Here is a 15,675-nt window from a genome sequence, read left to right as displayed (position 1 = left end):
TCAGGCATTGTGCTTGGCATAGGACACTCACATCATCTTTAGAATCGGCCACGTGCCAACCTTTGAGTAAGGCAGTATCCCCTGTTTTAGAACCTAAGCTTTAGTGGAGATGAAAATATTTTAATCAAATAAAATGTTTTCATGCATAAGTACCTATAACATACAGTAAACAATGTAATTTCTACAAATGCACAAGGAAGAAAGAACAGTGATGTACAGCTCTCATGGTGCACACCCACTCCAATCAATCTACTTTTGTTCCCAGCAGTAGTGAGGTGGGGAGTGTGTGGTGCAGGGACCTCTCACCAGCTCACCTACAAACCCTGCCAGCCAACCGGGGGCACCCAAATTCACCACCCAAAAGGATCCCAGCACCATCTTATTTTTCCGCCTGCCAGCTCAGGAGGCTTCCCAGAGTGTCTTAATCCTTTAACTTGATGAAAATCTGGATGGCAAAGGTTCCCCAAGAATTTAGTATCTACTCACTTAGGACTCAGGCTTCTGGTAATGGCAGAATAGCCTATATGAGACTAACCCTCCTTCTAATAACAATAAAAATGTAGAGAAAATATATATTTTTAATGAAAGTGCTGGAGAGTGACCAAGAGCTGGCAGAGCTGGCAGAAACTAGATGTGTTGACCCTTAAAGGCTGAGATGCGAAGGAGGTCAGGCCACATTTAAATGGTCTTTCCCCCAGGGCAACCGGCCAGTCGCCTAGGAACAGTGAGGCAGGAAGCAGTATTACTGAGCTGGAGGACACAGAGATGGGGTCTGGGGCAGCTGGAAATTGGGAAGAGGTAGGTACAGTGAGCGGAAATCCCAGAAAAGAGGGAGACTCAGAGGAGGGAGTCTAGAATCTAATAACAAACCCTCAAATCCTTGGCTGTCTTTTGAACTGCTTGTGTAGAAGACAAGGAACCCAAAGTAAAGCCACCCAAAGGAAGACTGGAAGAACTGAGCAAAGTATCAGCAGTGACTCAATATGGGGGACAAGGAGCTAGGAACTCAAGTCCTGCCAGGGATAGAGTAGCCAAGCAAACATCTTGTATTTCCACTGAAACTTCAGACTACAGGCAACTCAAAGACCTACTCTAAAAAGCCTCAAACCAAGCCTCCACCAGTCTATGAAATAATCTGATAGTAATTTAACTGCCTGCTAGAAAACACATGATAATCTTCAGATGCAGATGACAATAGAGAGCCTCTAAAACATATCCACATTGTTCTCTATGTGATTAAAAATTATTAGGCACGCAAATCACAAAAATGTGACACACAGAGAAAGCAGTAAAAAGAATAAGAACTACACAAGACAAAGATGTTGGAATCAGCAGACAAGGGATGTAAAATAACTATAATATATAGGAAATAATTTACAGAAAAAAGATGGGTAAAGAATGAATGAAGAGTAGAAGAATTTCAGAAGAGATATAGAAACTCTAAAAAGAATGGAAATATTAGAACAGAAAAGTACAATAGCTGAAATAAAAATTCACTGGATGAGAATAATAGCAGACAGGGCACTGTTGTTAGGAAAGGAGTCACGAACTTGAAGACAAGTCAACAAAACTTATCCAACCAACGCATACAGAGAAAAGCCTGAAAAAAATGAACAAACTGTGGAATCATATCACGTAATCTAACACAGATGCAACGAAAGCTCCAGAAGAGAGAGCTTGGGAAAGGGGAATAGAAGAATATTCCCCAAACTTGACTGAAAATATCAGCCTGCAGATCCAGGAGGCTCGGTGAACCCAGGGAAGATGACTCTAAAGGATACTACACATAGACATATCACAGCAAACCAGCAGATTAAAACAGGAATAGAGATGAGGAAAGGGAGGGGCACGAAGTGGGAGAGGGGAAGGGGAGGGAGAAGCAGCGAGGCAACAGGATTTAAAAATGTCTAACTAGAATTCTATATCTAGCCAAATTACCCTTTGAAAGTAAAGCAAAGTGATGATATTTTCAGAAAAAAGTTGAGACAATTTCTTGCCAATATTATAAGCAATGCTAAAAGGGGCTGATTCAGGCTGATGGGAAATGACAACAGATGGAAATAAGCACCATAGCAGGGGACAGAGCACCATGGTCCACAGGCCAACTTCAGCCTATCGCTGTTTCTGTAGTGCCCATGCATTATTTATTTAATAAAACAAAAAAGAAGAAGAAGAATATGTGACAAAGACTGCAGACTATGAGGTCCACAAAATCTGTAATATTTACTATCTTGTGCCTTACAAAAAAAGGTTGCCAAATCCCAATTTATAAGAAGAAAAAGACAGAGGCAAATGTAAGACTATATCTTTTTCTTTAGTTCTTCAAAAGATAATTGTTTAAAGCAAAAATAACAATGAATTAAAGCATTTACAGTATATGTATAAATAAAACCGATTACAAAAAATTAACTCATCTAAAAATGCCCTCAAGCCCAAGGCCATCCCATAAATAATGAACTCATACAACCCTAAATCTTAGTAATATTAAATTATTTCACATTATTTCTGAAAAGCCTTAAAACACTAGGCTGAAATGATTATTTTTTAATAACACAAAACTGAAATAAAATAGATGGTTTGCTCCCAATCTATTTTCTAACATACACAGCAAATAGCAAGTATGTTATCAGCTATGAAAATCTTTTGAAAAACTGAAAGCACCTTCTGTTTAAAGTGCTTCTTAAAAAATTAATAATTTGTTCTCTTTCAACCTGTTGAATATTGGCAAACTGTGAGGGTTGACAGGAAACACTTCTTTGAGGAAAGAACATGAAGAAGGGTATAAATAGGAAAAGGAAGACAATATTTGGGGAACAATGGTGTGAGTCAGAAAGTAAATACACAAGGTGAGAGGAGAGTGGTGAAGAGTTAGTATATCAGGAGAGCGATCAGAGTCTCTCACAAGGCACAGAGGGCTCTGGCTGGGGGGCAGGAGGTATGGCAATGCCAGCCCCCCACTATCAAGGAGGTGACCCACTTTCAGCACTCTACATCCAGTGGCTTGCACAATTTACACACATAACCGAGGGAAGTGTCTGGAATCAATAGGTTAACTACTACATGAACAAATGAAGAAACAGAAATGGTCTATTAGGGATGAGAAGTCAATATGCACACATAACAACGAATTTGGAACATGAGACTAAGGGGTGGGGGCTTATTCCAAGAGAGATGCTTCAAAAGAATGCTGGAACAGAACACTATAGACTGATCAAGTCAGGACCTACTGATTCTGATTTGTAATTCAGAGTCTCGAGTTCTCATTTACTTTAATAGATCCTGGTTTGTGTTTTATCATGTTTGGTCACTAGAGAAAAGTGGGAGTGCTTTGTTCTCATTCTATTTCAAATGCATACTATGTAAATAAAATTATTATGAGTGAGAAAATTAAAAATCAGCAAGAAACTGATAAAGATACTGACCAGATGGATGGGAAATAAACGGTAACCTAAAATCATGGAGGCAGTTGAGTGGAGCCAAATTTTATAAATGGTCAGGTCACTAGCTGGTGTTTTCCTACTGGTAGAGCTTTAACTTTCAATTTAAGTTCAAACTGTAGAAATATGGATAGTGACTTTTTAGAGTATGAGAATCCTAAATTTTTTAAATAATAGACTTTCATATTGGTATCCAGTCAAGCATTCCATAATGACATTTCAGTTAACAACAGACTAAATGTACGATGGTAGTCTCACAAGATTATAAAGGAGTTGAAAAATTCTTTTTAGTAGAGGCAGGGTTGCACCATGTTGGCCACGCGCTGGTCTCGAACTCCTAACCCCAAGTGATCTACCCACCTCGGCCTCCGAAAGTGATGGGATTACAGGCATGAGCCACCGCACCCGGCTGAAAAATCCATATTGCCTAGTGACATTTGGGCTTTCTACGTCATAATGCAACACATTCATCACGTATTTGTGGTGATGCTGGTGTAAACAAACCCACTGCACTGCCAGTCATATACAAATACAGAACATGCAATTATGTACAATACATAATGCTTGATAATGATAGTAAATGACTATATAACTGGTTTATGTATTTACTATACTTTATTGTTATTTTAGACTGTACTCCTTCTACTTATTTTTTTAAAAAGTTAATAGTCAAACAGCCTCAGGCAGATCCTTCAGGAGGGATTCCAGAAGAAGCACTGTTCTCATGGGTAATGACAGCTCCATATGTGTCACTGCCCCTGAAGACCTTCTGTGAGACAAGATGTAGAGATGGAAGACAATGATACTGATGAGCCTGATCTTGTGCAGGGCTAGGCTAATGTGTTTGTGTGTGTCTTAGTTCTTAACAACAAAGTTACAAAAGTAAAAAATAATAATTCTAAAATTAGAAAAAAACTTATAGAATAAGAATATAAAAAATATTTTTGTACAGCTATACAATGTGTTTGCTTTAAGCTAGATGTTATCATAGAAGAGTCAAAAAGTTAAAAATTAAAAGGTTATAAAGTTACAGTAAGCTACAGTTAATTTATTACTAACACAATTTTTTTCTTTTTATTTATTTATTTATTTATTATTATTATACTTTAAGTTTTAGGGTACATGTGCACAATGTGCAGGTTAGTTACATATGTATACATGTGCCATGCTGGTGCGCTGCACCCACTAACTCGTCATCTAGCATAAGGTATATCTCCCAATGCTATCCCTGCCCCCTCCCCCCACCCCACAACAGTCCCCAGAGTGTGATGTTCCCCTTCCTGTGTCCATGTGTTCTCATTGTTCAATTCCCACCTATGAGTGAGAATATGCGTACTAACACAATTTTTTAAAAAATTGAGTATATCCTAAGTATACAGCATTTATAAAGTCTACAGTAGCGTGCAGTAATGTCCTAGGCCTCCCCATCCACTCACCACCCACTCACTGACTCAACCCAGAGAAACTTCCAGTCCTTCAAGCTCTATTCATGGTTAAGTGTCCTATACAGGTTGTATGAATTTTTTATCTTTTATACTATACCTTTTCTGTTTAGATACACAAATACCATTGTGCTGTAATTGCCTACAGGATTCAGTAAATGAACATGCTGTGCAGGTTTGTAACCTAGGAGCGATAGGCTATACCATATAGGCTACGTGTGTAGTTGGCTGTACCATCTAGGTTTGTGTAAGTACACCCCATGGTGTTTGCACAATGACCAATGAGGAAATCACCTAACGACACATTTCTCAGAATGTATCCCATTGTTAAATGATTAATGACTTTGTACATTACATAAGTCAATTTTTGTGTATGTGCACACATGTTTTAAAGAATAATATTATCATAGCTGCATTTCTGGGGAAAGTGACAAGAAATTGGTAAGGCTGATAATGAGGATAAAGAGCAGAGGCAAGTAAAGGGAGAAAACACCAATTTTTTATTGTATATGCTTCTGTATTAGTTGATTTAAGTTCACGTATTACTCATATTAAAGATATATTATTTACTCATTTAAATACACAGGTATGTATAATATATATGAACATATGTGTAAATATGGACAGCCAAATAAAAACAAACTTGGGTGTCTCAATTACCTGAAAGTATATAAGTGCCTGCTTGCTTATATGCTTAATACACATATGACATATATGTGTGACGATTTACACATATATCTTCACAAATACGTGTGCACATATATGAATATATACGCATACTGTCAGATTCTTAAGTATTCTCCCTTAAACTCAATACATTATTCCATACTTCCAATTTATTTGATGCCTGTTTCCTCCTTCCAAATTAAGAATATTTTAACATCATCTAACTGACAATAATACTATTATAAGTATTACAAAACATGATTCTTTACCCTTTACATTCCTTTAATTTAGTTAAAAGTGTTAGTTAAAGTATTCTAAGGTCAGGCTGGGCATGGAGGCTCGTGCGTGCCTGTAATCCTAGTACTTTGGGAAGCCAAGGTGGGCGGATCACCTGAGGTCAGGAGTTTGAGACCACCCTGGCCAACACGGTGAAACCCCGCCTCTACTAAAAATACAAAATTAGACGGGCATGGTGTTGTGCATCTGTAATCCCAGCTATTTGGGAGGCTGAGGCAAGAGAATCACTTGAACCCGGGAGGCGGAGATTGCACTGAGCCAAGATCGTGCCACTGTACTCCAGCCTGGGCAACGAGGGTGAAACTCCATCTCAAAAAACAAAAAAAGTATTCTGAGGTCAGTTAAGAAGTCTGCTCTTTCATCTCAAAATCTGCATCTCTTCTAAAGCACAGCCCCCTCACCAGCACGAATCAGAAATTAAAAAGGTATGAAAAATATAAGTAGGTCTTAGAGGGGAGAAAAATAAAATGAACACAATGAATAAAATCTAACAGCTTTAGTCATCAACTACAGATATGATCTTTATTTGGGAATTATCATCAAAATAAACCAACAAACACCCTAACATTTTACAATTCCTCAAGACTACATTGGGGGCCATTGATTTGTACCCCACATAACCTAATACCTTCCCTTCCCTACCAGAGCAGTTGTTTCCTTTCATCATAACAGCCCCTCACCAGACCATGGAGTGCATGGTCTGGGGAGGACAGGCAGGAATTGGGGACACAAGCAGGAGTTGCTCACCACTGTCCTCAGCACAGAGCTGGACACACAGCAGGCAGGGCACCCAATAATCTCCAGCTTGGCATCAGATAAATGCAATAAATCCTAACCATTCTACGCCATCAGCGCCTACTCAAAAGCAGGGAAGAATTAACATTTTATAACCACAAGAAAAATATACCTTAAAAAAAAATCCAAGCTCAAAAACTTTAAAATTAACTACATTGTTTAAACAGTCCTTATTATTATTTCTGTAAAATAAACGGCTAAATGGCCAGTCAACTTCCTTTAAAGAATTCATGAGAAAAGTTCACAAATTTTTTGTAGTTTCACAGAAATAGATTAAATATGTAACATTCCAATTATTAATTTTCCATGCTATAATTTTAAATGTAAATGATAGTAACTACTAAGTGATACACTTCAATAAAAATAGAAAATGGTTAAAACATAAAGAAATTTATAGGTAGTCAACTGCAAGCTCCATAATACTAATAATTAATCATTATTTAAAAGTTAGTTTTTTAATTAAACTTAAACCCTAACCCTATCCCTAACACTAACTCTAACCAGCCAACACATTCAGAGATATATTCCCTAAACTGATTTTCCAATGACTAATACTTAGAAAATGTATCACCAAATCTGCGGATGAAAATACACTAAATTATATTTCAGGAAAATAAATTATCTGGAATCCACATTACTATTATTATTGTTGTTGTTCAAAGCCATTAGCCTAACTAAATAACAGTACATATATTTTGTATGTATGTATATATAATAAAGCGTATGTGTGTATATATATATATACACACGCACACACACAGTGTCTGTCTTTGTTTGAAATATGTCCACCATCCCATTATACATAAACATGTATATGCCTTCTAGTTATTTGTTTTCACTGTTACCTTGAAGAAATAGCTCAGAGAAGACAATGATAATATTGGGCCCATCACACATTTAAGTGGTTCCGAACAAATATTTATTTATGATAAAATTTATAATGCACAAAATTCCCAATCTAAATCTTCATAATCTAAGCAGTCAAAAAAATTCATATGCTTTGAGAAATCATCACAATTCAAACAATGAACAAGTGTCATTTCTTTCACAAAGGAAGTACTTGGCTAAGTCCAACACTTCCAAGGACTCTGGCCAAAAATAACAGTAATTAAGCTTGTAACTTCATATGTATGGATCTGAACTAGTCAAACCAAAAATAGCTTTCTGATCATTTATCAGCTGCTGCCATTTGCCTAAGAAGCTAACTGCAGCAAAGAGACTAAGTTAGACAAATCATGGTGAAAACACACAGAAATATAACTGAACTTAAGACTTAAAGCTCTTTTCAGTTATTATATGGTAGCACAAGAGGGATGGTCATCATGCAATTATTTGGATACTTAACAAGATTAACTATTTCTTAAACTCCCTAAGATACATGTAAAATACACAGCAAAACACAGAATTAACACACACGCACACAGCTCTTAAAACCAATGGAAACAGCGCACAAGCTATCTGTTCCCATCCAGCGTAAGAATCCCTCCCCTTGAAAATTCTCCTCTTGAATGAACAACACTGCCTTTTAGGGATGCCCACAGCACACAACTTGCCTCCCCCCACTGCTGCCTCAAGCTCATGGTGTTCCTTCTCATGAGAATCACCTCCCCAATGTTCCTTTACACCTGCCTGGGAAGCCCTCATTCTTACTCACAGCCGCACCCTTGCATTTCAGGCCCTACTGGGGGATATCCAACAGTAACAGCTTCCTGTGTGCTGAGTGCTGTTCTGAGGACTTCACAACTACATCTGAACCAGTCAAACCAAAAATAGCTTTCTAATCGTTTATCAGCTCTGCCATTTGCAGAAGCTAACTGCATCATAGAAACCAAGTTAGGCAAATCACAGCAAAAACACACTAAAATAAAACTGGACTTAGAGCTCTTTTCAGTTATTATATTGTAACAACCATTCAATGCACACACACACACACACACACACACACACACACACACAAAACCTACCTGGGAGGAGACCACCCTTGACCTCCATTTTCCAGAGGAGCAAACAGTGGCACACAGAAGCGAATTCACAGAGCCCGTCAGGGGAAGAACCAGCTTGAACCCAGGCAGATTTGCCTCCAGAACGGGAAGTTGCTGGTACAGTGATACTCTATGCCACCTCCCTGTATTCTATGTGTGCATCAAAAGGGCGTCCTGCCTGACCTGGCAACTTCTCATCTTTCATGTGTGAGCATCAATGTCACATGCTCTTGAAGCTCTCTCCTGACACTAACTGGGAGCACTCCAGTGTGCACCAACAGCACCCCACCTCTTCTTGTGTTAAATGTATGTGTGTGACCTTGCTTGTTTCATGTCTGCATCACCCTCTAAAATCAAACGCCATGATCAGAATCTATCATAGTTATTCTCCTATCCCAGGTCCCAACATTTATCCACAACTCACCAGTTTTTCATGACATGCTTTAACCCCAACTCTCAGAAACACCTACTAATGATTCCAGGAAAGTAACAGTTTCTTGCCTCCCTATACATTGCACAGACCTTTACCTAGTTCATACAATTTGGTATTTAGTTGCATCCAATTTGTCCACCATGATTTAGGTTTTATTTGGGCCTTAAATTATCTATTATGTGTGAATCTCTTTTCCATCTGAGATGTTTTAGCCACCTGAAGATAGAAGAGCCAACCCCACAGTATGTGTACAGCCCTAGAAACACAGCATGTGCTCAATATGGCTGGATTCACATCTGTTGGAGGGAAAGAACATACTGAAAATGTCTTGACTGCTTCATGAAGGCCCACTGGGAAATTGGGATGGAAAATCATATTGAAAAATTCCTTTTGCAGGGAAAAACAGAGCAGCCACTAACTGATCTAACTGATCAACAGAAGTGTAATGGGAATGTGCGTGTGTACGGCGTGGGGAGGGGACACACAAAAAATGAAAACTCCATGAAGCTGTCGGGAAAGGTAGCCTCTCCCTTCTCTTCCCTTTTGTCTTCTCTTGGGCTAGACCTAAGAACCAAGAGTTCTCAGTTCTGGCTCAAAACTGAAGTTTCATTTTACTACGGTAGAAATCACAGACAGACACATGCAGATACATATAATTTCACCAACATAATTTTGCAGAATAAAAAAAGGTTTTATCACCACTACTGAAATAATGAACACTAAAAGTGCCTTATAATACTATCATTTAAGTTGCAATTACAATTCGTGGTGATGTCACCCACTGCTGTTAACAAACGATCATTAAGTTCTGCTTATGATGACCTTATTGAAATAGCTCCCAAAACAGCCTGCTGAGGTTATTTGCTGAGAAAGAAAGAAATTTCATCTGGTTTCCCTGACTGTTGTAACACAGAAAGAGTCTGGAATACTTTAGTCATTACCATTTACAAAATTTATGGTACATACGCCGTTCCCACTATAGGGATGCATTGCTTCCAGAAATCTGTAAACTTCAAAATTGTGACTCAAAAACACTGAGTCACAATACATTAAAAAAAATTTATTTGGTGTCCAATGAATTATTTAGTTTACAAGTAGATGCATTAGAGAAGAAAGCTCTAGGGTCAAGGCCAGAAACCTGGGTAGGAGCAAGCAACTTGGCAAGAATCCAGGAAGAGGGAATATTATATATATTATACCAAGGCATGTTCCTTGCCAAAATCTGAGGTCTCTCATTTTCCAAGATCACACCTAATCTTCAAACCAAGGCAAATCATGGAAGTTTTAAATATGGGAGTCACTTGGCAGTCCCAAACTTAAGACCCAAGGTTTGCAGTGCTCAGGAAGGTCTAGGACATGCAATGATTTTTACCACTAAGAAACATATGTGAATCTCATGCATGGTGAAGCTGGCACACAGGAGGTTCCACTTGGTTGGAGAGTCAGTCTTGCAGACTGCCCAGTGACCACCTCTCAAAACCTTCACTGTTCTTTATTAAGTGCTGTCAAATGTGTAATACTCTGGCAATCCCCAAGTCCTCTGATTCTTTCTCCAAAAACCTCTCCAAGCTGCCCACTTCAGCCACCCAGATCCAAGCCCCTTCTCTCCCCAAGACATCTGCCTCTGCCTCTTTGCAGTCCTCTGCATGGCATCTGCTCCTGCCCTTCCCTGCCTTCCAACCCACCTTCCACGTGCAGCCACACCTGCCAATATGAGCCAGCTCCTCCCTCCCCACTTTCCACCAATGTCCTCATCCCAATCTTGTTTAATGCCATATAACTCCACTAGTGGTTTTTAGGTTGGGGTGATTTTGCCCCCCAAAAGGCATTTGGAAATGCCTGGAGACATCTTGGTTTACAACTGAGGGAGGAAGACTGCAATTGGCATCTAGTGGGTACAGGCCAGGGAGTCTGTCAAATATCCCATGACACACAGGACAGCGCCCAAGACAAAGAATTATCCAGGCCAAATCATAAATGGAGCTGAGGTTGAAAAACTCTGCTAGAAATCAATAAATATTTTAATGATAACTGAAAAAGCATTCAATATTACTTTAGTCATATCCTCTTTATTCCTCCTTTTATTCTATTAACTATTTCCAAAAAGAGTAAAACATAATTTAGATTAGCATATTATATTTTTAAATCATGAAAAATGATACGTGTTAGCATTAACTTCTACTAACAGGGGAGTCTTCACATTTAGCGCAAGAATAAAAGTACTCATATGTATTCTTCTAGTAAGTACCTGTGAGAAAACTAAGGCATGAAGAGGTGTAACTTCGGTCACTCAGCTAAGACAAGGAAAGCTGGGATTCCATCCCAGGACACCTGAACAGAAAGCTTTTCCCACTATGCCAGACTACACTATACTTTCAATACGCAAAATGACAGTAATGTGTGGGTGTTAGAAACTTCTCTCAGTTCAAATCCTGGTCTATGCCTTTCTTATCTTTATGACATTGAGCAAGTTACTTATAAGCCAAACCTCAGTTACCTCATCTGTAATGGGTGAGAAAATAGTACCTACCTCACAAAGTTGCATGAGATTCAGAAAAAACAAGAATAAGAATATTTAGAGAAGCACTCAGCATGTAGCTGGCACTCATTAAAGATTACTTCTTATTATCTAACAAATACTCAAATATTTTATTCCCCATAGCCTTTTGACTTGCACGAGCAATTGAAAGAAAGAAAACCAATTTTGGCTTCCTTGCTGAATAGATGTAACTTAGAATTAATTTAAAAATTAAGAAAAATAATGAAATGTTTAATTACATCAATATCTGTATCTAATAACTCATAAATGTTTATACATTTAAATATCATACTCAAAAAGTAAAGAAATTTAGACTTAATATACAATATTCCAAATAAAAAAGAAATGGAAGGTTTAGGAAGCCAAATAAGGTTATCATTAAAGGAATAGTTTTATATATATAATCTCTAACATGTATTAAGTAATTTCTGAAATATTTTAACTTAATGTAATAATTTCTAAGTAAATTCTAAGTAAATTTGAACATTCTACAAATTTGTTCAGTGGCACTATGTAACACCATCACCTAGATTTTACCTAACACTATACTTTTAAAAAGAAAAGATTTGGCATTTATTTCACAGATTTGACTTAGGCAACTAGTTATTCTTTAAATAAGTTGTAATATGCATTAAGCAGTCAATGACTAACAATCTAACAATGTATTATTTCACCTAAACTATTTTTGACTCTACTATAAAACAATATTAATATTTGGCTCTCATTCAAATTTCATCAGAAAACTAAGAAGTCAGATAAGTTTCTTTATATTTGGTAAATTTAATACATGATAGGATTTCCTCATAAGAAATAGATTTTTACTTAGAAATTTTTTTTAAACTGTAGCTTGGTGTTTAAGTTAAAATTACCAATCACATTTATTTTTAAACAAAGGCAATATCCACAATGATATCCACAAGAAAACAAAAGACAAATATAATTCTCATATTCAATTTGCCACTTATGTCAACAAAAGCCATAAAATGATCATACTATAAACTCGTTAGCAATTTTCTATTTGATATAAAAGTATTTCCAATAAAATATTCTATAACAACGATCAAAATTCTCAAAATTCATCTCTTCAGATATAAGCATTTTATCTACAAAACATGCAAGTGATTTTCTTCTACATTTTATGCAGAAAAAAATCTTCTAACTTTCATTGTTTCGTTTTTCTTCTATTAGCCAGCTACACCACTCTGTAATATCTGTATAATAATGATACCAGGTTAGTAACACAAGTCATTTCTGGTTACAGTTTAACCTACCATATTAGATTTTTCTGAGTGTATTAGTCCCACAGTAATTTATTTGACCTGCTATTGATGTCATTTACCTATATGCAAACGTGCCAATTGAAGTTAGTCTCTTTTTATAACCAGGGTGTACATTTGGTTTAATTGTTTAAACTCTTTTCATCAAATCACATCAAGTGTAGGAAATCGCATCAAAGGGTGGGAACACACACAACATTACAATCCTTTCATTTCACATAGAGAATCCACAGGCACTTGCACAAACATATCCATCACACCCAGGGGTATGTGCACAGTCACGTTACCAGCCATGACAGGTCGGCCATCCCCATTATCTGTGCCGCCGCGGCACACCTGAGCTCCCTGCCCCTTCACGTCACATCTAGGAGCAGCTCTAAGGCAGACTCTCGCTCATGGGCTGCCTCCTGGAAGTCCTCCCCCACTACCTCTCCATGGCAACCGCAGCCACAGAGAAGCCAGTCCACCTCTTACGCAAATGAAAGGAGGCCACAAATGTCAGCAGTCACAACATCCCCATTTTCCCTCCCTACTTAATTTCCTTCTTAAAGTCACAGTAATGCATTCTTCTTATTCTGCATCCGAGAGTACCTTCCCAACCGTTTAATGGCCAGGAAAGCAACTTAGGAAAATCAGAGTTAAAAATCCATCTGTGTGACCACTTACATAACATGACTGAGAATCCAAAGATGATTATGATTTGCTGAGTTTCATTTACCGACACAGTATCTCAGCAAGCCCCCTTTATGTCTCAGCATCCTAGTATTTGAGATAAGAGTCCTTTAAGATATTAACTATCCTGTAATTTGGCTTTCTTAAAAACGACAGAGAGAGAGAGGCCATCCATTATGATGATCAAGAAACAATCAGTACTTCATATGCATTGTTTCTTTTGCAGATTCTCATTTATTTAGAAAAGTCAAGGTTTTAAAAAATATTTTTACTTTTAAACCAAATCATCAACTATCTAATTCTACAGGAGGGAAAAACTGAACAGATTATCATTCATTATTCAATTGTTATCAGGTTTAGTTTATACTGTAATTGTCTGAAGTTTTATTTCCCAGATATATATTTAAAGAAGCAAATATAATGGCTAGTTACACTTCATATGGCTACAGAGATTGGAAAGCAGATGTAAATCCCCATTAACAAAATCATGCTTACAATAACTGTTTAATATATAGATGTCAGATTTTAAAGTATGTTTTAATCCATGGGATGCACCAAAGTATCAAATTCTGTAAGTGGTTATAAACATGTGATGGTCTAATAAAAAGAATTCCAATTGAAATAGCTTGGAACAAGATACTACTGGTGAACAATATAAACGTGGTGGGTTTAATATCCTCCAAAACATGTATTCGAAATCAATTGAAATCCAAAACAGTTATGTTTACATGAAAAACAATACAAGAGAATTAAAACATTAAAAAGTACATATATATGTATACATGTATATGCATACACATTTTTTAGTTGTCCAATGAAAAGGGCAATTTAAAAACTTGAATTCTTCAGCAAAACATTTACTAAGTATCTACCAACGGGCTACATACCCTACAGTTTAGGGACACAGAGACATGAGGCATTTTCATGGAGGGCCACTCAGAGGCAGTGGGAGCTGTACCTCAAGCAGCCCCAACCCATCCCAGCTGAGTGTTCCGGGAGGCTGCCCAGAGGGACTAGAGGTGAATCTCAGGATCAAGTTTCAGTCCACAGCAGAAAAAGACTCAAGAGATTCAGGGAAAAGCATGATGGTTAGAAACAGCACAGTAGGCGAGGAGAACCCCAGGTAGGTGGCAATGCAGGGAGCACCACCGGAGGGATGTGGCAGAAGAAGCAGCCAAGATCATGGACACGGTAACGTGAAAGGAATCTAAGCCTTTATCTTAAGGTTTAGGGTTAGAGTATAGTGTTCTAGATAACACAATAACACAATCACATTACAAATTACTCAAATTATTCATTGCTGTTGGTTCTAAATGTTTAGCGGGAATCCCCACCCAACCTCTGTACCCCACCCCCCAAAAAATGTAGGATAAGAAAGTATGAATGTCGGCTGGGCGCAGTGGCTCACGCCTGTAATTCCAGCACTTTGGGAGGCCGAGGCAGGTGGATCACTTGAGGTCAGGAGTTGGAGACCAGCCTGGCCAACATGGCAAAACCCCATCTCTTCTAAAAATACAAAAATTAGCTAGGTACAGTGGTATCAAATTCTGTAAGTGGTTATAAACATGTGATGGTCTAATAATAAGAATTCCAATTGAAATAGCCCGGAACAAGATACTACTGGTGAACAATATAATGTTCAGCTATTTGGGAGGCTAAGGCAGGAGAATTGCTTGAACCTGGGAGGTGGAGGTTGCAGTAAGCCAAGATTGTGTCACTGCACTCCAGCCTGGGCAACAAACAGAGTTACACTCTGTCTCCAAAAAAGAAAAAAAAAAAAGTAAGCATGAATGTCTATGTCTATGCGTCTCACATAAAGCAGCTGTTAACTGCACAGAGCAAGGTACCAAATCAATACATATGTACATACTTACATAGATATTTACATGCATACATGCATGCTTGGTAAAATTTTCTTTGGCAAAGCTTACTAGGTCAGCCCCACGTGACTTGTATCAAGAGACCAGGAGTCTAGTTCCAGCAATACCATCACCAGTACGGAGCTGTTTGCACCTGGGCTGCTTGCCCAAGCTGCTGGAGCCACACCTAGGAAACATGGAAAATCTACCCCCTGCCTAAAGCTTCCATTCCAGAACTTACTACCCCAAAGTAAAGTATTTGTTCAGGTTGTCTGT

At 37.9% G+C, this 15,675-nt stretch overlaps 1 protein-coding gene across 8 annotated transcripts in view; it reads right to left on the bottom strand.

The window, feature by feature from the left end:
* The window catches only part of HIVEP1 (HIVEP zinc finger 1), a 156,326-nt gene that overhangs the window by 90,759 nt on the left and 49,892 nt on the right, over positions 1-15,675 (bottom strand). Inside the window, exon 1 of one of the 8 annotated variants that reach the window (XM_009450519.5) lies at positions 13,156-13,253. The exons of the other annotated variants lie outside the window; for them this stretch is intronic. Coding sequence (XP_009448794.4) covers positions 13,156-13,162 — 7 coding nt within the window. The 5' untranslated portion in view covers positions 13,163-13,253. Of the gene's footprint in view, positions 1-13,155; positions 13,254-15,675 lie in introns of those variants that run through there. 8 annotated transcript variants of the gene reach the window in all.

Source organism: Pan troglodytes, chromosome 5, assembly GCF_028858775.2.
Source record: "Pan troglodytes isolate AG18354 chromosome 5, NHGRI_mPanTro3-v2.0_pri, whole genome shotgun sequence".
Classification (NCBI taxonomy): domain Eukaryota; kingdom Metazoa; phylum Chordata; class Mammalia; order Primates; family Hominidae; genus Pan; species Pan troglodytes.
The sequence above is the reverse complement of the archived record's forward strand: the minus strand, read 5'-3'. Positions and strand labels throughout refer to the sequence as shown.